General features: G+C 42.3%; 1 protein-coding gene across 1 annotated transcript; it reads right to left on the reverse strand.

Annotated features, from left to right (window-relative positions):
- Nucleotides 1-470: 470 nt before the first annotated feature.
- LOC139345451 (hippocalcin-like protein 4) lies at nt 471-21,835 on the reverse strand. The gene is made up of 4 exons (XM_070984033.1): nt 21,672-21,835; nt 7,090-7,265; nt 4,214-4,429; nt 471-4,056 (listed from the first exon to the last, which is right to left on the reverse strand). The coding sequence occupies exons 2-4, from the start codon at nt 7,249-7,251 to the stop codon at nt 3,859-3,861; spliced, it is 576 nt and encodes a 191-aa protein (XP_070840134.1). The 5' UTR covers nt 7,252-7,265; nt 21,672-21,835; the 3' UTR covers nt 471-3,858.
- Between the last annotated feature and the right edge of the window lie 1,750 nt (nt 21,836-23,585).

Here is a 23,585-nt window from a genome sequence, read left to right on the forward strand (position 1 = left end):
AATGATCCACAATGAAATATACAATGGTCTGCCCCAACGAGGCAGAATTCATGACGCAGCTTTCATGAGATGCAAAGTCTTTTCAGAGCTGCTCGGGTCCTCTCTGCGGTACCTGGCCTGGAAGTATCCAGCAACTTGAATTTGATTAACACTAATGGAGGCACTAAATACTCAAGCACAAAAACAAGGTGCGTCACTACCTCCTCTCCTAAATCCATCTCTTCCTGGAGGACAAAGGTCCCCTCTCTCCAAAGGAAACGGAGCCGACAGTTCATCGTTATGTAACGTGTCTTACTGCAACTTTAGCCATACTCTCTGAGCACAGTGACTCTAACTTACAATCTCCCTCAAATAATAACATTTGCCTCCATGTCTGAGAAAGTCAGGTGGACAGATCACTGCATTTCTTTTTCAGCCAGTATTGGATGCATTAGGTGCTTGCTTTGTTAGCGAATAGCTATTAGCACAAGGAGTGGGGAAAGCTAGCTAGTTTTGCTCTGTCCAAAGGTTAAATAATTGACTACCAGCATCTCTAAATCACTAATTAACACATTATATCTTGTTTGTTAAAATAAATACAAAAATAAATAAATAAGCAAGCTAGCTGTCTTCCCCTGCTTTCACAGTCTTTCTGTTAAGCTAATTGGTTCCTTGCTTTAGCTTTAACAGGTAGACAGACGGTCCATTCATCTAACTCTAGAGCTGACATAAAATTAGATGTCAAGATGATCCAAAGGAATGCGTAGATGCTGTGATTTTAAGTGAGGAATCACTGACTCTTATTTTCCTGTGCAGGTCGCATTACACTTTCACACGTGTAGTCACGCAGCGCGCAGGTTTCCTCTTCAACCTTTTCCTCGTTTTTGAATTGATTTTAGATCTGAGCTGAGTTCAGCAAAGTTCCTCTCCCTCCGCCTATTATCAAAGCGCTTCCTCTCTGACATTTAGAGAGGAAGACAAAAGGGGGGGGGGGGGCAGGACAGTCGGGGAGGAAGAGGAGAGATGGCTATTTCGGCTTTTCACGTGAAACAACAATGAATCATGGAGGCAGGTTTGGCCTTTCAGAGAAATACCGTTTCTGTCACACGGCCTGTAATTACTGTCCTGATTATCCCCACTCCACACTCTTTCAGTGGCTCTTTCTTCTGCTCAAACTGATGGTCTTAGAGATGCAAGATCACGTTTCATATTATTTTGTATGCGCTTTAGTCAGTGCACATGTATAAGATGTAATAATGAAATAATGGAGCAGTGTAATAACTTTGAGTCTCCTTCAAAATTCAACCTGTTAATGAAATACCAAAAATGGAAATAGAAATTTCTTAACTCATTAGCTGCAATAATTAGCTCCATTACAGCGAATGGACTTAATCTAACAATTACTAATGAGGAACAACTCATAAGAATGAGTTATTACATTGTTATCCGATATAATTAGACAGGCTGCAGCTCTGAGACGTTGAAAACAGTTTGTTGATCAGCTGCTTTGAACATTTTTGGCAAAGTTACAAAGGTTTTGGTCATTTCATTTGAGAGCATTCTGCCTGTGCTGTTTCACTGTGCTCTTCACAGTGGTTTGACGTGGGTGGCTGGGAAAAAGGTGATGCCACTCATTTCTGTCCACCAATGACAAATTAGCAACAACTGACTCAGAATAAAAGCTCACACAGTCCTGATGAAGCACGCTAGCTGTTGACGATTTTGAAGGTTAAAGATATAATTTACCAAGCTTATATTGCATCTTATTTAGTTATGAATATTAAATGATATAAAGAAATTCTTAAGATCTGAATAATATCACAATGTGTAATATTTATAAGTGTTGGACTTTTGAGTCCCATAGTGTTTAAAAACACAAAAAAAGCACCAACAAAGAGGCTTAAAGCAACACACAGACTGTGCTGCTTTTTCAGCGAGCAGAAGAATTTAAAGATACTGTAATCTCATAAAAATCTGACACGTGGTTGCTTTAATTATGTAAAGCTGTAGTGATTTCTTCTTTTAACAATTATAGCAATTATTACATAGTACTAGTGATGTGAAGTTGAATGCTAAATGTTTCACATCCCACTCAAACTGTAGACGGCGTTCAAATAAACCGAAATCAATCCCAAAGAGATCCATGCAGAGAATATGTTCACCTGCTGGGGAAAGCACAGATTACATCATGCCTTGACTTGCCTGTGTGGAGGACAAGGTTTTATTCTAATTACATGTCCTTTGAATAAAACACTTGCAATTGCTTTGAGATATTGATTTTGTTAGCATGTGTGGAAAAGCTTTGGAGCAGCCTGAAGTCACTGCGCTGCACATCAGTATGCTTCTCCATGCTGCTGAAGGCAGACATTCATCACCTGCCGTACTTTTACTGTTCTGTAAACTATCTGGAATGTGTTCTGCAAGAGCCATATAACTGGTTGTGGATGTGGTTGTTGAGGAGCTGATGAATGCGCCTGCACACACACATACGTATGCAGAGGGGCAGTTCGGGTTCATGAGGTGCATTTTGCTTGTAAATGTCCACATGCACATTCTCACATTCATACTCATGCACATATGGACACTATAACACAAACTCGCGCACAGCTCATGGGATTGTTCATTTAACGTGATTCTCTTTCTATCAGCATGACATTTGCTTCTCTCTCGTCGCTCTAGATGGACACTGTGGACCAAGCAATGGGCCCTTTGCTGGTTTGATGCCATTCCTTTTTTCAAACTATCCCATGCTGCACGGCATCCAAACACTGGATGTGTTTCCAAATCTCAATTTACACTTGAGTAACATGATTGGGAAATATGCTTATTTGTTTTCTTGACAAGATGATGATGAGAAGATCCATATCACTCTATGTGTGTGGTAAATATGAAGCTGGAGCCAGGAGATGATTAGCTTAGCTTAGCACTGAGACTGGAAAAAGGGGGAAACAGCTAGCCTGGCCTTGTGAAAATATAAATAAATAATGAATAAAAATAATATATAACATGTTAATTAATTAGTTTAAGAGGTGCTGGTAGGCTTGAACAGAACCAGGCTAGCTGGTTCCCTGTTTTCAGTCTTTACGATAAGCTATGCTAACTGTCCCCTGGCTGTAGCCTCATATTGAACTGACAGCTATCGGAGTGCTATCAATCTTCTCACATAACTCTCAGAAAGAGAGCGAATGAGCGCATTTTCCAAAACTATTGCTTTAAACAGATAGCTGAAAGTATCATTTGGGACAATAATGAAGAGGTAAAACCAGATGGTGAAGACATCTGGTGATGCTGTCTTGTGATAAACACACTATTACATATTTTCTCATTGGTGTCTGTGTTAGCTTACATAAATTAGAGGCAACCTGCTTTGCAATTATACAGTGTGCAAGTGTACTAAAAACAGAGCAGACCTTCGCACTGAAGTCACCCTGCAGTCTTGTAAACTCACATGCTAAGCACAGAGCCTGTGAGTGACACGTCTACATATCTCCTCTGTAAATCCCTACACTGTCTGTACAGAGGAGCTGGAGGAATTTCCACTTTTCACAGATCATCAGATTGGATTTGTAAAGACACCCAGCTAGACTGAAGCAGAAGTGCTGCAGGATGACACTGCACAGCGGGACAGTCTGGAAGAAACAAATGGCATCAATCAGAGGTCCACTGTGATCCAAACATAGCTCATTCCCAGTCATCTCTGCCTCAAAAAAGGAGAACAGCTTCTCTACCTCCTCCTCCTCCTCCTCCCCAAACTGCATCCCTCCCTTTTTCCCCAGCCCATCTGTTCTCCCATTCTCCTTCCTTCTCTTGTTTCAGTTCAGCTCTTCCCCCCATCCGCCCCTCCCTTCCCTCCCTGTGTTTCTCCACCCATCCCTCCCTCTACTTCTGCATGTCACACTGAAGCAGTAAGACGATGGAGGGGTCGGACTTGGCCGCCTCCTTAAACTCTTCCAGGGTGATCTCATCATTGTGGTCCTTGTCCATCTTGGAGAAGATCTTGTCCACGCGCTGCTGCGGGGTCAGACCATCCTCATTCATACGCATCATTATCACAGTGCCCACCATCTTGTAGATGGCCTGCAGAGGGGGAAAGCAAAACATTTAGATTTTGTCTTAAAATGTATTCCTTTACAGGAACAAGAACCAGTGATATCCCACAATCCAATTCCTAAATAAAACCTTCCAGACACACTCTAACTCATGCCTACTCCCTCCTCACAAACACATACTGTACCTCGATGATCTCCAGCATCTCCATGCGTGTGATCTTTCCATCACCATCCAGATCATACATGTTGAAGGCCCAGTTGAGTTTCTGCTCAAAGCTGCCCCTGGAGGTGATGGACAGGGCGCAGATGAACTCCCTGAAGTCAATGGTCCCGTCACCGTTCTTGTCAAATGTCCGAAAGGCGTGCTGGGCAAACTTGGAGGCATCACCATATGGGAAAAACTAAAGAGTGACAAGTGAGAAAAATAAGGGGACATAAATGAAAGACCTTACTCAGTTGCATTATGGGCAATGTAGGATACAGCATTTTTGGAGTTTGACACCCTAAAAGTCAGGATATCTCAACCTCTGCACCTCTTGATTATTCTTTTTCTTAATTTGTCTCTTGTGAGTCCCCCAACTTTGTGTGATATGAACACTGTTGTGCCTGAACGCGTTCATTGTTCATGAACCCGTTCATATTTTGGGCGAACATGAACTGAACGTACTGTATTACTGGCTGATGAACGTTACCATGAACTCGTTCGCTCTCTCAGTTTACCTTTGTTCAATAGGGTGCCAGATTTCTATAGAGCCTTCCAGGCGAAAACCCGGCTAAAACACACCATAAACAGGCCTTAATATGTAGCGGAAACACACCCAATCTGGCAACACCAGCCACCTGCGTCGCACCGCCACATGCGTCATCAAAACAAAAAGCAGCATGTAGGCGACAAAGCAGCAAGGAGGCGTCATATGATCATTTACCACTGTCCTGTTTTTCAAGCAGCAAGTTTTTCCTCCTGTTTTTGAGAATAAACTGTAGGGGTGAAAGCTGCGGCTGCTACTAGTGTAGACTGAATGGACAGCATCAAAGCGTTAAAGCAACAATGGGGAAATGCTGTCCCCTCAATGCTAATGTAAACCCTGGTTGGATAAGGACTCAAAATTGGATCTTTCATCTTCTGACAGTGTGAAATAGATAAACTAATTGCTGTCTGTGGTTCTATATGGGCTGTGGCAATAATTTTGAAAAATAATAGCTCGCAGCAACATATGGAAAAAAAGAACTAGAACTAGTTTATTTTTTGAACGGTGAACTTAGTTCAAAATTTTGAATTATGAACTATGAACTGAACTAGTTCATTTTAAAATTTATGAACTGAACTTTGAACTAGTTCATGTAGAAAGTGAACTCTCCCAACACTGAATATGGGAGGATTTTGATGACAGTACCATAGAATTGGAGCAGGAGTATTTCAGTGTTAGCTCAGAGGACATTAACTCACCTAACAAATAGAGGATCGCTGTGTGCAGTGCATTCACATTGCATTTAATGAGCAGTGAACAAAAGATGAACTAAGAAGCTAGATTCTGTTTTACATTGTGTCAGGAACTACAAAAAGTGATGACAGACTGAGCCTCCTCCTGTTTGTGGCTGTGGAATCTACACTGGTAAAGACATTAAACATGGACGATCTGCTGACAGACTTTGCCCAGTTAAGGTCCAGATGCTTTCCTCTTGAGGACTCATCCAATAGCAGCCTACAGCACCAGAAGGCAAGAAGATGGGAATGCCTTCCTCCTCTAATCTGCCGACTAACATTTTAGCTGTGCAAAAAGCAAATAATCGCCTACAGCAGCCTGATGCTATAGTCAACCACTGTTGGCTTTGTCAAAGCATATTGACGTTACATTAGACGCAACGATCCAACATGATTTAATATGTTGGATTGTCTGAGGATTAGCAGTGACTGACTGTTTCACTGCATGCTGCTGGATCTGTCAACTGTGTGGCTGCAACACCCCGTAGAGAGGAGAGACCCTTCTGAGAGGGAACCTGGACTTTAGCTAGCACTTAGTGAACCTGAAAGTATTGCACTCTCTGGTCTTTGTATGCACTCGTTCAGCCCTATTTCTCCATGGCAAGAAAATAGACCTCTCATCAGTTAGTTATTATAGTGTCACTGAGTGAACTTGCTCGTTCCTCCATGATTTTCGACGGTGTCTTATGGCCCAACAACAGGCTCTACAAATGAAGTAGGTATTTCCAGGAAACCAATTAATTCAAATATGTTGACTGAAATAAGCCTGCATGCTCAGGCCTTCATACAAGGTTACAATACATTTGCTTAGTTTGTGCCAAATGTGCTTTCTGTTTTGATGTGTCTTGCAGTTTGAAGTTTGAACAAATGACTACTGTAAGACCTCTGCTCTCTGTCCGTGGTGCTGAAACATGCACTCAATAGATATGATGGAAGCTGCACTTTAGATGCAAACATTAGGCACTGTCATATTTTTTCAGTATTCCTGTGATGTCATGTCATGCTGACATACGAGTGGAGACTCCTTACTTACAAAATGCAGCTATACTACTGATGCAACTTATCTGGGGTCAGGTGAACTTTGCAGTTAGTTTCTTAATCGCAGTGACAGATTAATACTTGAATCACAAGCCACAGTTGTTCTCTAGGCACTTTAAAAGTGGGAGACAGTGAGAGGATATGCAAAAGTGATTTAAAAATAACTTTAACCCCTGTGCATCCATGAAAAATCAGGCAGCCTCTCACTGGCGCTGTGCCATCTCAAACGCTCCAGAATGTTCTGAGCGAGCTTCAGCCAGCAACAGTCGTTGGCAGTATTACGACTCCGCCTCCTCTCTGTGGCCCAAACACAGGATGACTAGTCAGTCATGGTAACATAAGGTTTCTATGGAACAACCCAACAGTGAATCATTTAACAGGTAACTTGACTTATTTTATATAACTGTGGGAAAAAAGCCCAGTGTTCGCTGCAGGCAATGCAGAAAAAAGCTATCAAGAACATTGTGCTACCGATTCCTAAAGACCCCAGCCCTGTTTACTGCTGCATAACCAACTGACATGATTTCACCTCGACCTCACCTTGACATAGAGCTGCTGAAACTCCTCCAGGTTGAGGATGCCAGAGGGGCAGTCTTTGAGGAAGCCTTTGTACCACTGCTTGAGCTCTGCCTCATTGAATTCAGTGTTCTTGGTCAGATCATCCAGGACCTCTGGAGCCAGCTTGCTGTTGTGTTTCCCCATGATGCTTCACCTCTCTGGGGGCGGGGGCAGATACAGAGAGAGAGATAGGGTGAGGACACAGGTGAGGAGGTGTTAGACAAACAACAGCAACAGCAGTAATGCCCCTGTGTTGTTGCAACAGCGCAGGTCTCTGAGGACAGATGCAAACAAGGAATCACCTGCACAGGCGTACACTGAGGAAAGCTGCATGCTCTATTTGTGGCTTTGTGTGTCAAAATATTCAGTATAAAACATTCACAGACAAATATACGCTACAAAAAATACTTTTAGCAAGCCATTTAGCCCTAAATATTAATCATTTACAAGTGTTTTCGACAAAGTATTTCAAATAAAATGACTGACATTTAGTCAGTAAGGTTTGCTATTTATCAGTCAAAGTTAGATACTGTGTGGGTTGTGTTGTTGGGGCAGTGTTCCTGGACCTGAAGAAGGCCTTTTATTTTACTGTCGAAGCTTTCTACTTTAGATATCTCAAATGAAACACTCTGCTGGGTGAAATCTTGATTGGGTAAACACAGCTAAAGGGTCTGCCTTGAGGACTGCTTATCTGACGCTGAAGTACAATATTGGTGTGCCCAAAGGTTCCATATTAGGCCCTTTACTGATTGTGTACCGCATGTACTTTCTAAGAGAGACTGTCTCCTGTTCATCGGATGGACTAGAGAGAAAGAACATAAAAATTGTTGATAACCTCAAACATCTTGCAGTCATCTTGTGTAGTTTAAGATTAATGAGACCTTATAAACCATAAGATGCTATAAAACCATACATGCATGCAGTGATTCTCTCAGATATCTAATTTGTTCAGAAGGAGACTTTGAAGCAGTATTAGGTCTTATATTTAAAATTCTGCATGGAATTACACCTCCTGCTTTAAGCCACTTTGTCAAGCTCATGGACAGCACCTCTTGGAAAACAACAGCAGGTCAGAGGCAACTTTATCAAAACCTTCAGTTGCAGCAAAATTGGACAATCATCCATTTCTGTGAAAGCAGCAACTTTGGAACACTTTACTTATGGAATAAGAAACTGCACTACTTTAAAAAAAATCTGTCTCATAATAGGGTTTTAATCTACTCAGGTACGCACTAATCGATCACCTGATGTGTTTAGAGATGAACTCGTGTTTCAGACTTATCTCATTCTGCTGCTGGTTTAAAACTGCTCAAAAGCAGTGGTCACTGATATCTGCACTTCACTTTGTACTGATGGTTTCTATCCTTTGTCTGTTTTTAGTAGTGTTGGGACTCCAGGTGCTCTGGAGCTGACCCCGGCACATTTTCATTGATGTCTGTGTAGATTAATGTATATTGTCCCCTATAAATAACTTGTTTCCAATGCATATTCTATTGTTGCAGGAATGTTCCAGACAAGTGAAAATATCTATATAAGATAAAGCTGGTGCAGAGTACGGCTTATTGAATAAAATCCCTTAAAATAAATAAATCTGCCTCAGACAAGTGGAATTATTTGCTTAAATGATTTGTTGAAGTCGATAGGGTGAGCAGTGCACATACATTACAGGCAAAATATTCATGCCACAAAAGGTCTCTCCATTGCCATCATGACTCATATCATTCTGCCTCTATAATCACCTGCTAGCATCGCTGTTCTTTTGGCCATAAAATGGCCCATTACCCTGGCTCCTCACCACACACATATTGACATGGCTGAGGACCACTGCAGCACCCTCATGACGCCACGCCTGACTCATGGTCCCGTCTGACAGCTTTCGCACTTTGACACCAGGACACAGCCAAGTCAAGCGGTCACAAATCCTCCTCTAAATTGGACATAGTGTGGGGACAGTTTAGGGGCTGAAATATCGTCCTGCTGTGCTTTATGGCGAGTGAGTCATTTAGAAAGAGGCAACATAACCCCAAGTCACTGCAAACTGCACAAATGTTTTTGGACTTTAATACAAGTTGGAGGCACTGAAGGAGAGCCAAGAGCTTAGAGGAAGAGCAATAAAGAATATCAATAGGCCAACAGGCCATTCGAGCATTAACTCATTTTGAAAAGGTCACCTATGATCTTATCACAGTGAAACACAAAATGAATGTTTCTCTCTTCTCAGCAGTCCTCTTACATTTGTTTAAGACAAAAAGAGAGATTTCTGTTCAGGAAGTGCAAAGCCTTAACACCGAATAGGTGTCAAACACTGGCTTTTGAAATAGCTTTCACTTTTAGCATGTTTATAATAGACGTCAGCATGTGTCAGCCACAAAAGAGCCTGTGTTTAAACTGTGCATTGACACAAACGAATCCCTTCAAAGGTGACTCAGGATATTTTAGGTTGGCAAGGCGACCGTTTTGTGTGGCGTCTCACTAGCTTTCCGAACCATTTGTGTCATGCATGACTTGCACAGGCACACAAACCCGCTGAGACACATGAACACACTCAGTTTCACAAGGTTAAATGCAGCAGGATGGATGCAGACAGATGTTGAGGGCGGCAGTGTGGAGAGGGTTCGCATAAGTCGGTTCATGTTGTGGCAGTCACACCTTTTCCCCTGAGAGCCCGTCATTAAATTAGAAGTATTCAATTAATAAATCTGCACTCGCTCTCTTAGATGTATACGACTCCCAGGGCGTTTAGAATGAATTTCAACCATCCCTGAAGCATTGGCAGTGTCCACTCAGGTAGCTCTGTACATCAATGACTGCATCAACAAAGACACACACACCACAAGCATATTAAGCATGCAGGAGGGCTCTTCCCGCCTGTGCTTACACACACACTCCACAGAGTTGCAATGTTCTTTTTAGCCTCTGACTGAGGTAGAAGAGATTTTCTCCCTCTGTTAGGAAAGCAAATGTAGCAGATAATAGAGTTTCCCAGGGAGGACAGCGAGGGGCTTGACTAGCCGGGCGCGCAAACACATAGGAAATTTATCCCATTTGAAAGAATCAAAATAAACACTGCTCGCGCCAGCAAAATAGGCAACCCATAGGGTTCATTCTAATCATTCCCAGGTTGGATGCTGCCTTCCAGTCAGGTGCTCAGGTCTCTGCCAGCTCGTCCTACTGAGGAAGAAATCTATTGTGGGAGAATATTCAGGTGTTGGAGGTTATTTGGAGATAACCCTGGGTGTTTATTTTTCTTGGATTAAGCCGCCTCTCAGAGCAAATAAGTCAAATCCCTGGAGAATTACTGCATTCAGAATACAAATTTACTGGCCTCTTTGCCATTTTGTTTATGTTGCCTGCCTTGGAGAGGGTGACGAGTCTATGCATTAACACGTGCATGTATGTGTGCACATGTATGACAAACTAAGGTATGCGTGTGTTGCAATAGAGATGTGCTTGTTGTGTTGCGAGAAACAAAGGCATGTGAATGCATAAAATATGGACTCCTCATGTTTATGTTGTCTGGTGCCACAGCTACAATGCAATTATTTAAAAAGGTCTGGTGTTATGCTCACTGATGGCTGCTGGCTGATTCAAGCTGCAATCAGAGCTTTGTGGGCAGGGTTAATAATAGGGACATCAACTTTCTGTGCCTGAGCCAGAAAAATAGCCGTGTCCATGAAGAAAAAGCAACAGAGAAATGGCACAAAATGGGAACAATCATGGATGAGATCAACACAACTGTACAGGTTATTGGAAGTTGACTTACAGACAACAACTAAATATCTATGGACAAGCTTTATGTTAAATTCAATAAGATTGTTAATATGCCTAACAACACTGCAGGTCAACAACTACACAGGGTGGACAGTCCTCAGTGATGCATCACACGCTCCATAAGGTGAACACAAGCTGTTATCATCATCACAAAACAACCTGCTAACCTGCTTAGCATAATTTCATTAGCATGGATTTTAAAAGTGTACAGAGTCCAGAGACATTTGCATGCTCTTTCTGAATTTTCCACTGAAAAAATAATGAAAATTAGGAGATAACATCACTATCAGCTTTAGTGCAAAATTGGCAATTTCAGCTTTGGCTTCGATAAACCCTTCACAGCCTGACAAAGGACCAAACCCCAGGGGAAACCTATTTATGCTCTCTGATGCTGCTGCATTCATAATCACTCCTTCTGGTGCTAATATAAATTGCTTCTGCTGCGATTTCCTTGAAATATACTACAACCTATAGAGCCCCGAACATCTGCTCTCCACCTCACACCAAATGGGATCAATTGGCCTGGCAGCATGCTGCTGCTGTGCATGATGTCATCTTTGACAGTCCGTTCACGTCAACACACAGCAGAGGCCCAAACACACACACACCCACACACACACACACACACACACACACACACACACACACACACACACACACACACACATACACACACACACACACACACACACACACAAACGTCCAAGCTTCAGCCAGCGACAACAATGACATATTAGTTCCATCAGTCTCAGGTGGGCTGTGGAATTCTTACACACATGGACACTCATACACCGACATGAAAACTATAATGATGAAGGAGGAGATAGGCAGAGCGAGAAGATGAAGAGGTTGGGTGTGGGAAAAAAAAATGGGGAGGGAGGATGACTCAATCTGGATTCACACCTCTGAGGGAGAAGACAAATAGACAGACAGGCAGAAAGACAGACAGGGAGTGAAAAGGCGATGAAGATGGAAGGAGAAAGATGGGAGGCTGCAGGCAGATGAACGGAGCTTGTAGAAAATTGTCCCAACAGGCGTTCAGAAGAGAAAGACATGTATCTCACTGAGTCTGAAAGCGCCTTAACGCATGTTCATTCCAGCTGTCAGACCGATAGTAAACACAAAGTCTAATCTGAGTTGCAAATGCGTGGGAGACTGTGTGTGTGTGTGTGTCACTGCGGGTATGTGTGCACATTTGCCAGCCCAGCTTGACAGCAATCTAGCTGATTGGATATGCTAGTTAAACATGTTTGCGTGCTAGTGTCAGGAGCAATAAAGTCTTGCGTTTCCTCAAAAAAACGGTCCACACTGACAGGAGGAACGGTCTGACTTCACTCTTATTTTGCTCCCTTGAAATCAGCTGGATGTGCACAAGATGACAGTGCAATGAAATGAATTTCTTAAGGTCTCACTGAGATCAAAAATTCTTTTGCCAGAGAGACCTGAGAGCAAATTACAAGTCACACCACACAAGGCAATTACAGTAATCACAGTAATCATCTGTCACACAAAGAGACACACTAATTAAAACAAGAGTAACTTAACACCCCCTGAAAATCTTGACCCACTGTGGTTTAACTTCTCACTGTGCTGCAGATGTCATGGTGACGGTTTGTCCTATTGTCCTATATGAGATAAAATGACAAAAGATGAAAAAAAAAAAAAAAAAAACAGGCTCTTTGGATAAGGTACCAGTGGTCTAATGTGTTTCCACTCCACTGATATGAAAACACCTGTTCTTATGCATCAAATTATGGTGTTGAAGGTACTGTAGTGGGTCTCCTGTTGAAGGTGTGTGATGGGTCTGTTAATAAAGCAATGCATGCTGGTCCAAGGCTTGATGTTCCAGCGGTGTATGGCAGGTAGTCATGGATGGTACCTGGAGATAGGTCTGGCTATGCAAGACTACTATTTAGTGATACTTTACAGACTAAACAATTAATGAACAATGAACGCAGTCACAAGCCGAAGTCCTAAATAAAAACATAGGTGAGTGTGCCAGAGCTAAAGCATTTAGGCACTGGACAAATGCAAAAGACAAAGTGTCCTGCACAGGCCTTCAGACAGCAACATTAGTTTTCACATTACTGTTCTTCAGGACCAGTTGTTCTAAACAGTAACGGGCTCCAGCACAGCCAGCTTTTCTTAAAGGCTATATTTGGCTACATGACAGACAGAGACAGACGGGCAAAGGTGCAGCCATACTTCACCGTTGGCATTAACTCTCTAATAACAGTGGATTCAAAGGAGAATACAGATGAAGCTGACTTGGCTAATGTGATAAAAACTGTAAACAAATCTAGTTGAGTCAAAGGGGCATTTGGAGTCTGATCTGAAATGAAATCACAGTACAATTATCCTGAACTACTTTTTTAATTATGCTAAACATTTTTTCTCTCTCTGTGCACACACCGAGCGAGAGGCTACAAGAGGAACAAAACAAGCTTGACAGGCAGTGGGCTTACGCTGTCATTACTGTGAGGCTCAGGCACTCTGGCTTTAACTGAACGTAGCCTAAAGCGGAAAATATGTTGGTGTCCCTGTGACTGAAAATGATTAGCTGGCAAACGCTGTAATTGAGTTGGAAACATGGGAAGCTAGGTCTCCCATACAGTAGTCATTTCCTGTGTACGCGCATGTGTTTGCAATGGCAATAACCTTTGGGAGAGTGGAAAAAGTACAATGGACTGTAGCAGCAATAGGGGAGCAATCAATAGGATACCAGTCCAATACCAGCCCTGGCCGTGAAGCACTGTGAAGTGTGTGTGTGTGTGTGTGTGTGTGTGTGTGTGTGTGTGTGTGTGTGTGTGTGTGTGTGTGTGTGTGTGTGTGTGTCAGAGAAATAACAGGATATAGAAATCTGATGAGAGGTAGACGGTCAGCGTATTGATATATGAATTGATAAAGCACAGACTGAGCAGTCTTCATGGCAGCTCATCAAACCATCAAAAGTGAAACACAACAATATGTTGTCTTGACAACAGTTTCCTGGCTCACTGCCAATCAGCCGTCCGACAGCAGATGACGCTTCTGGCCAGTCGAAACAGTCCCTCTGCCAACTGGACCTGACCAATTGGCTGACTGATATACAGTATAGGCTTGATGTGGGGTTTTTATTGAAAATCTAAGCATTGGCCGGTGTCAGTCCTCCACGTCCCACATGATGTCCTGTGTTTGTTTCGATTTCTGTTGTTGAATTGAACAGCAGAGTAATACACTGATGGTTTATCAGAAGCAACCAGAATTAATCTAATGCAACTTCTATATGCAAGCTACTTTTTATTAGTGCTATGGCAGCAAGGCTGAGCAGTTACTTAGTATTAACAGTAACAGTACTGAATTATGCTTTGATCATATTGTGACATTTCATAAAATTCTACTGTCAAATTACAGACAATAATAATAAGTTTTGAATTGTAACAATGACAAAAACATTGAACATCAATTTCAAATTTTACAAATCCTTTGATAATGCTTAACAAGAGACAGATGGAATTTTTCATGTCAGAGATTTTGCCACTGGCAATTAATATAATAGGATAATAGATATTTTCATCATTTTATCTTGACTCTCTTTAAAGAAAGGTTTTGTGGTAAACCCCTACAAATATATATTTATGATCTGCTAAAACATAGTGTAACACTTGGAAAGAAGAGACAAGTTGAGAAAGTCAGCAAAATGGCACAGTCTGCAGGATTCAGCTTTTCACTTCAAAGAGGGATGTGCGAGTGCTTCTTTCTAAAGTTACATGGTCTTATTTTAATCTCTGCTTGCAGAGCTGCAGGTTGGGACTCAGAGTCAGACTTGTGCCATGTGTAAGACACGGCCAGAATTAATTAATTTGAATTAATTTAAATGTTTCATAAAATGGACTAATATTATCAACAGAATGTGAAGAAGTACAGTTGTCAGAACTGTACTTCTTCACATATGTACTGGGTTGCAGAGATATCTACTGAAGTTAGCATGCTATCCAGCTAGCCCAGGCTCATCCTGTCTCATCATACCCCTTTGTACCTCAAGAGGCAATAGTCTGATAGCCTCCTGTTGTTTCTGATGGGAAAGTACAGCTTTTAAGAACTTTTTTAAGAGAACAGAAAAATACAACCATACACTTTCAAACTTCTCTCTCTCTCTTCTCTGTCCCCACCTGCTGTGTCTTCATCGTCCCTGGAGTCCGAGACCTGGTTGGTCTGGCCTGGCGCTGATCACCTCAGCACTGTTTTCCCTGTCAGTATGGCTGTGTTCAGGCCTGACTCGGCTGTGTTCACTTGGTCTAATTTAGGTACAAACTCTTTTGACACTGCCTTGAGAGGATCATTTTCTAATAATTAACTATTATATTGATGCACTTCCAATCTACTTACAAGACTTGTGAAGAATGACTTGACTTTGTCTTACGGCCCAAATTGTGTAGCTGCCATAAGCCTGTGATCAAAGCTGAAAATCAATTACACTAAATTCAGTACAAAGTAGTACAGTACCAAGTATTTTATGCACTAGACTTTAACCAAAAACTAAATATATCATGAAAGTATATGACACATGATTTTATCCACATTACCCTATTTGCTAATTCATGAAGTATAAAAATACTGGAAAAATATATGCAGTAGTATTACTATTATTCAAGCAAGTAGTAATGAGAGCAGTAACTGTTGCTTTATTAGTGAGTATTAGTAATAGTTATAGTACTTCTTGGTTTGAATGCTTGAATTGTGGAAAAGAACAAAGTATCAGCAATTGATACAGCAATCCAAAAATGTCAGTATGGTATTGTTCACCATAAACAGTGAAAGCCTTGTTAGCATAGAGTGAAAACGGCTGGTTATGTAAGTAATTACAGAGTCATGAAAGGAAATGTTGGTGCTGAGGCGCTGCTTCCTATCAGTAACATCTCCATATTATTCTAATCTACATATATTCTCTCTGGTGACTGGAGCAGGAAGGATGCATCACTATAGAAACGCAGCTCACCTCTGTGCAGTTCAAACTCTAATTTAAGACCAGGCAGCATGTCGAGCCTGGGGAGAAACACGGGGGACAAAGCCACTGTGTGCATGAGTCAGTCTCCCAGCTAACCTTTATCTCCCCTATCTCCAAAACGTCATTTATTCACCTCTGTATTTATTTATTGCCACAATTATGAAACATTTACTGAAGTCTGCGTGACTCATGTCTGAGCGCTTCTCTAATTGTCAGCTATTGTTCCTGCCTGTGCCCTATCAAACCTCCACAGCCTTGTAAAGTGTGGCTAATAATATTCCAGCGACACCTTTAAACTCAGAGAGAGGTGGAAACATGCCAGCACACACACACACACACACACAGAGAGAGAGAGAGAGAGAGAGAGAGAGAGAGAGAGAGAGAGAGAGAGAGAGAGAGAGAGAGAGAGAGAGAGAGAGAGAGAGAGTTCATATGCACAAACACAAAAACACACTTTCCTATATTACATAAGCCCTTGTGGAGAGTTGTTTGGTTGTACGGCTCAGGTGTTTCTAGACGAAAACTGTAAGTGCGCGCACACACACACGCACATGCACATCCGGTAGTATCAGTGTATTTATTGTGTAGTGTGTTGAAAGTAGTGTAAAAGAACAGGGGGAACAGAACACTGGACAAACGTCTGCACCACTTCCACCTGCTCCTGTGCTGAAAGCAGACCCATCATCACTATCCTCTGTTGACCTAAACATTCAATGTGCTCTGAAATCAAAGACAGCTTGTAGGTGGCAAATCAACATCCTACAACCTACAGAATAATGTCAGAACATTGCGTTCAAAGCTGCAGCGTGTGCCGTCTTGAGTTAAATTAATCACTCTCGTTTCAGACGTTACCAAACACTCTTCTTAGCACTCTCTGCAAAATATGCATTATACTGCATATAGAATATGTGCACAAAGCAGTAAAGGATGCGGTTTCATAATCTAGTGGAAAGATAGTTTGTTATATAGATGCAGCTTTTTAGTCAAGCCATTCATATGTAAAATAAAGTCTATATAGACACACAAAGAAGCCTAAAGTATACTGTGCATGTCAAACATATTTGCCTTAACCAGTTGAATGTTAAAAGAAGTGCAGCACATAACTCTGCTGTGGGTAGATTTACAGTTTCTTTTCATTGAAAACTCTTTAATCATTATTTCCATATTTGAAAACTCGTCTATTTAGTGTCAACAACCTTGAGATAATTTTGGCAGCGTCTCTGCTTGTTTCTGGTGTCGGCATGGACTCAGACTTATTTTGACTTCCACTTATCTCCTGATAGAAGTTTATTAATTCCGAGCAATGTTTTGATGATAACACCGTCAGTAATTGTTTAGTACAAAAATGTGACACACTTCCCCACAGTAAAACTGCAGTGGCTCACTACCGCTAAGGCTAACATCTTATGCATCAGATGGCAGCTACGCAGGGTTAGGTCATAAATGCTTTGGGGAAAAGGCTTGAGAAGTCTAATGAAGGAAACCCCGGTATAAAGACAAATATTGCACATTTTCCACCAAGGCCAAGGTGTAAGGACGCTTGCTCCCACCCTGACCAGTTGTCAGTCTTTCGCAAGACCGACACATTCACACCAACGGACAGTTTTAGCATCACCAGTTCACCCGACCTGTTCATATGCCTTTGAGTTGTGGCAGGAAACTAGCGTGTATTAGTCCTGAGCTGTTCCGTACAGAACATTCAGCTTCCTCTTTAGTGGCAATGGTCATTTTTGCATTTCATTTTCACTGAAACAAAAACGATAATACAGAGATTTAATACAGAGCTGGGGTCTGTAAGCGAACACATTCCCTGACGTCTGGAGATTATGATTTGTGGGCTGGGGTATCTGAACCACCAAAAAGCTTCATTTAAAATGACACACAGTGGCACATTTTACCTTGGTCACAAAATTGCAGCTCCTGCAATTTGGATATTGCATTGTGATTGATTGTTCTCCCCTATCTGTGACCCAAACACTGATTGTGAAAACATGTCTACGACTCGCCTTCTAGAGTGTGAGTTTTCCCCACTAACTTCTAGCAGTGCACATATTGTATCCAGCTCCCTGCCCTGGGTCATTCCACCACCCTTAGACTGTCCATATACCTCACATTTAAACAAGGCTACTCACAGTGAATCCTGAACTCAGCACAGGCAAACACTTGCTTTAAATGTCAGAGCAAGAATGATTGGATTAACTAGTTCCTACATTCAGTGACTCCAGTCAGGTCGTCAGAATCAGATACCTGGTTGAAAGTGAAATGCTGTGTACATTCCTGTGGGTGTGGATATATAATACGCGTTACTTGCAGAACATGTACACATCACATTATGCTTCAGTTGTAATTTTGAGAGGCGAATGAAACAATTGTTCGGAGACGGTGGTGATGGAAATGGATGGCAGAGATAGTAAAATGCACTAATTGGCAGAGCGTGTTTCTGCACATCTTGGGCCTCCTATGTTTGGCAGATTTGTCACTTTTCCCTCCATGTGACACACAAAAATCTACGTGGCATATTTTACAAAAAGCATGACTTTAACCGACGATGCCCTTCATTAAATGCAGGTAAGCCTCCCCCTACTTGGTGAGATATTTAAACAAACTTTTGGACTTTTTGCCATGTACTCATCCTTCTTCTTCTTCTTCTTCTTCTTCTTCTTCTTCTTCTTCTTCTTCTTCTTCTTTTACTGGCTGATGCTGTTTCAGTGAACGACATCTCCTCACTACCAGCCAATGGTCTACATCCTGCCACTTGCATCACCAGAGAGCAATGCAGCAAATGCATCCAATTAGCCCAGCGATTATATCTCCTGACAACGTTAAAGCCAACCCTTTTTCTTTTTGTTTTGTTCAGCGACGTAAAAAATGTAGATTTACAAGGACAATTTCAAGACAGAGGGAGAGAAAGGTAAACTACGAAAGAATCCTGGGGAAAACGAGATGGTTGACAGGTCTGGGGGGACACTATCAGTTTTATCCACTGGTAACTGTGGCTGTTATTAGTTATCAGCTACTGATGCCAAACTCCGTCACTCAACATTCATTTATTGTTACTCAACCGCCATCAGCCAATCCATGGGCTCACAGGAGCTGGTAGTGTGTGTTGCACACACGCACCCAGTTTTATATTCCAGCATCTGTCTCCCTGGGTAATAAAGCATGTGAAAGGAATGAATGGATGAATCAATCAGTCAAGAGACCTAACATGGAGCAGCTCAAGCGAGCCACCCCCTGCAAACACACATACACACACACGCAAGCACATGCACACAATGAGCCAGTGATGCATGAGACAGATGCAGAGTACACCTGGCCACAGGCTTACGGCGAAATGGAAGTGATACAAAGTGAAGGAAAGAAAGAGATATAAAAAGTGGGGGGTGGGCGTGGGTGTCATGGGATCATTCATCTGCTGCTGTTAACAGAAAAAAAGCAAAAAGATGACACGGGATAAACAAACAGCACACACATGCACAGACGCAGGCAGGAGTCTGTGGCGTAACATGTTGCTCCAAGCTGATATTATTGTACTGACATGGATCAATAGATCTTGCCAGAGTAAAGGAAGTAGCTATAATCATGCGTTTTCCCATCCAGCGATCTGTCAGTCAGCTGTTCTGCACAACTGCAGCTTCTTTCCACCTGCTGTGGTGAAAAACAGGGAGTCTAACATCACTGCAAAGACCTCGCAAACGACTGCGCGCCTTTAGGAAACAGCCTGTTGCTCGTCTTATGTGATGAGAACATAGCCGAAATGATCCATGTGTCTCTCTAAAGCTAACAATACACACCACTGAGTAGAATTTGTGTAAATCCTGATAACGTTTATTTAGAAAATGCAATAACAATGTGCTGTTTTAGAACGCCATAAAGGAGAACATAGCAATGGGAGCCTGTGTTTATATGAAGCCTTAAAGCATGGGTCAATAACAAAACTCCCAAACATATTAGCGAAAGCTCTGTCTTCTTTATTTGGATTAACACTTAACTGAGTGCACTTAGAGCATGGAGTGCCGATGAGGCATGATTTTTGCAGTGCATTCTTTCAACAGGCAGACCACAACAGTCATGTTTTTGAAGCTGAGAAACACACAGAATTTCTATTTTACATCGGACCATAAAAGTCAACCTCAACGCAGCACAGTGTGTGAACATTCCTGCAATTTCTACAGGAGACACTCATTGATTGGATGTTTCACAGTATCAAAGCAGATTATAATCTGATGGTTTTGGGGATATTTTGGAGGAGATGGCGGCAATTAATAAGATGGTAATTAACAGCCCCCTCATGGGATGCTATGCATCACTTGAGACAAGCTGACGCTTGAGAACTATGCACTGCTGAGAGCAGAAAAGTGGATCGCAGGAGAAAAAAAGCAACAGAACAGACTGAATTTTCTGGCTTGATTGAAAGACCACAAACACCTCATCATATCTGTGCTGATAATTGTATTTAAAACTAAGTCTATGTCACATCTTTAAGCTCTGTATCCCTTAAAGTTAGCAAAGTGCCAAATGTGTAGCCTTCGGCGCTGAGACCCATCATGCACCAAAGATCTGCACCTCTTCAGCTAAAGGCTGCCAGCAAAAGGGCTCCAGAGCCAAACGGAGCTGTCACTGCCACCAGCTGTCTGTCACGAATGTGCCCATCACGGGTGTGTTTGTGCATTTGTTTGCATCCTCCCGTTCCCATGGGACATTGCGTTGCCGCTTTCCACTGTGTATGAACACAATCAATGAATGCTACATTATGCATAGACCAAACAAGGCATACAAACATGTACACACACACAAGGTTAGCGGCTGTGATGCAATAACTCATCTGACGTGACCCTTCGATGCACAGACACATGAAGGCCACCAGTAATGTGAACAAGCTCACACACAGCACACATCGGAAGCAAAGCGTATTGATTGTGCTGGAGCTGGTGTCACTCACAGAGGACTAGACAGATAAAACTAAAGCACATGTTTGGCCTGCTGTTTCTCTGTCTGTCACACACAGGTCACCTCAAAATGACTTAGAAGGCAGAACAGTCAGACCTCCTGGCTTCTTCACTAAGTCTTCATTTCTATACACTTACTGCAGTTTGTGTAACTACCCTCTGCCTGCAGTATTCAAGCACAGACTTTTGCACAATTAAACGCACACTTGATTCAGTTGGCATGCTTATATCATGCGAAGGGAGAGCAAGAGTCCAGTTGCAGTGGTGCGACACACAGGTAGCCTGATTTCGTTCATCCATTGATTGCTCCCACAGCATGAAGGACATTCTAGGACTGACTTCCCTGGCTGCGTTTTCAGATCCGTGCAGAGGCGAACAGTTTTACGCATCCGTCCAGGACGTGGAGAGAATTCTCTAAAAAATATTCACAAAATTTAACACATGCCAGCACAGCACAAGGTTGTTTCATTATGTTTCTGCCAGCACGGTAGATGTGGTGAAGAAAATGACTTAAAAACAGGAGATCATGGAGCCAGGGTCTACTGACTCTACAGCCCTAAGTGTCCTTGAGCAAGACACTGAACCCTGTGGATAAGACAGCTCAGTACAACTGAAACCTGGACTCATTTGTGGTGCTAAATGAGTGTAACACTGACGGGGGAAAGGGTTCAGCTCCCCACTCTCAGGGGGACACCTTTGATTATAGACCAGTGACATAATGTCACCACTTACTGCTTCTCTTAGTTAGGAATTAAAGGTAAGCAAAGGAATATCTGACACATTTTGACCAGAACTTGCACACACTAACATGATGGCACCAAAAGAACATGTCCAAATAAAAAATGTCCTCCACTTACCCTGTAATGTTTGGAAGAAGAATAAGCTCCTTGCTGCCGTGAAACAAAAGCCTCCTGTCTGCTTTTCGGCTATTCCCACGGCAGTGTTTTGGTCCAATACAGTTCCTCCCTCATGCAAAATAACCTTCGTGTTAACTCACCTCTCTCTCTGGAAGAAGATGAATGAACCGCTGCGTCTCCCTTGCCAACACATTTGCATAAAGGCCGCCTCCCCCTGCGCGACGATTAGCCAGGGCGCCGCTTAAAGGTGGATCCTTTTCATCTGATTCGACGGAGCGCCTTGTCAATAACGATGCCGAGCCGTGACCGCGCGCGCGCGGTCGGAGGCGCTGAAGAGAGGACGCGAGGGCACAGGCGCGCGCGCGAGGGAGAGAGAGAGAGCAAGGCAGAGAGACAGAGAGAGAGAGAGAGGCAATATTGTAAAAAGCTATAAAGGTAAATCAACAGCTGTCAAAACAGCAATGAGAATTGCTCAGTTTAAATTATTTATCTCATCCTAGTAACCTTCAAGTTCGCCTAATTTACATAAAAGGCTGAAGAAGTTTTTTAGTGATAGGCTATGACTTCACTCTTTGGCTCATAAGCTTTGACATGGTGGCCATGTGGGTAACATGATGGCCGGGAAATTCACTTCATGCACCCACAGAGAAAGAAACATCTGTTTAACCACGACTGTAGCGATATCACTTACGGATAGTTTGTGTGCCAGAGCTCTACACTGTAACATGCATGGCTGGATTAACTGCACCCCCCGGGCAAAAATGAGCTGCGTGTCGCCTGTTAACCTCCACTCCTTTATGCATATTCCAAGTTAACTGAGGGATATGATTTATATTATCACCAGACTGAAATAATTTAGGTCTTAAAGCTAGAGTTGACAGGGACCCCCGTCCAGACAGGAACCCTGCATTCTGTTAATTCAGTGTTTCAGTTCAGTGTTTCAGTTGTGCATAGCGACTGCGGTATGGTTGAAGTTTGGGAAATACTGTGCTTCTGACAAATAAACTATGGTTAATGTTTGTACGTATGTCTGTTTGTCAACCTGACCTATGATGGTTAAATGTCCACATTCCACGTGTGAAGTGAGAGACCTCCAGGTGTTACTGAGGGACTGTCTCTCCTTTGTCTCTAAATGGCACAAATGTCAGTTTATCGGAGAGAAACTGTGATGGCAGAGAATTGCTTTGTACGTTCTGTCTTATCATATGACAGCCGAGCATCCAATAATGTCCTACATGGTTACATAATGATTTCGACTGTAGTGCATTATTGATTCCTCTTGTGCTGACATGGTATTATAATCTGTTGTTGTAATTTGCTGTAAAAACCCATTAACTGTTTCATCTGGGTTTACAGCAGGTTAGGTATTTCATCAGTTTGTAATTTATGTGCTGTATCTCTGCTATTTGTGCTCATAAACAACACTGAGATACCACAGCTCCTATTTAACACTGTAGAGTCAAGATAAAACAGCTTAAAACACACATCCTTAAACTTTAATGGGACAGAAAAACAAGACATCCTGCCCAATATTATCTGTCTTTGTAGCTGTCAGACAGAAGTGCATGTATAAGTGTGTATGTGTATGCCTGTGTGTGCTTGTGTTCCCCTCATCCTAGAGCCTGCATTAGAGCGTTTTGGGAATGAAGAAATAGTAGAAAAAGACAGAAAACAGAGACTGAGTTATAACAGAAAGCGAGAAAAATGTGTTACAGCCTGATTAGCCAAGATCAGTCAAGGCCTCCAGTCAGGGAGTGACATAATCTTGTGGAGAACCTGGAGCCTCTGTGCTGTATAGGGCCCATGGGACCATTTGATGTGGCCTGTGAGGCAATTCATAAATACAAAAAGCAATTACTTTTTTTCAGTGAAGAGAAACAACATAAAATGGTAGACAAGCACATTCTTTTTCAA

The sequence above is a fragment of the Chaetodon trifascialis genome, chromosome 17 (assembly GCF_039877785.1).
Source record: "Chaetodon trifascialis isolate fChaTrf1 chromosome 17, fChaTrf1.hap1, whole genome shotgun sequence".
NCBI classification, from domain to species: domain Eukaryota; kingdom Metazoa; phylum Chordata; class Actinopteri; order Chaetodontiformes; family Chaetodontidae; genus Chaetodon; species Chaetodon trifascialis.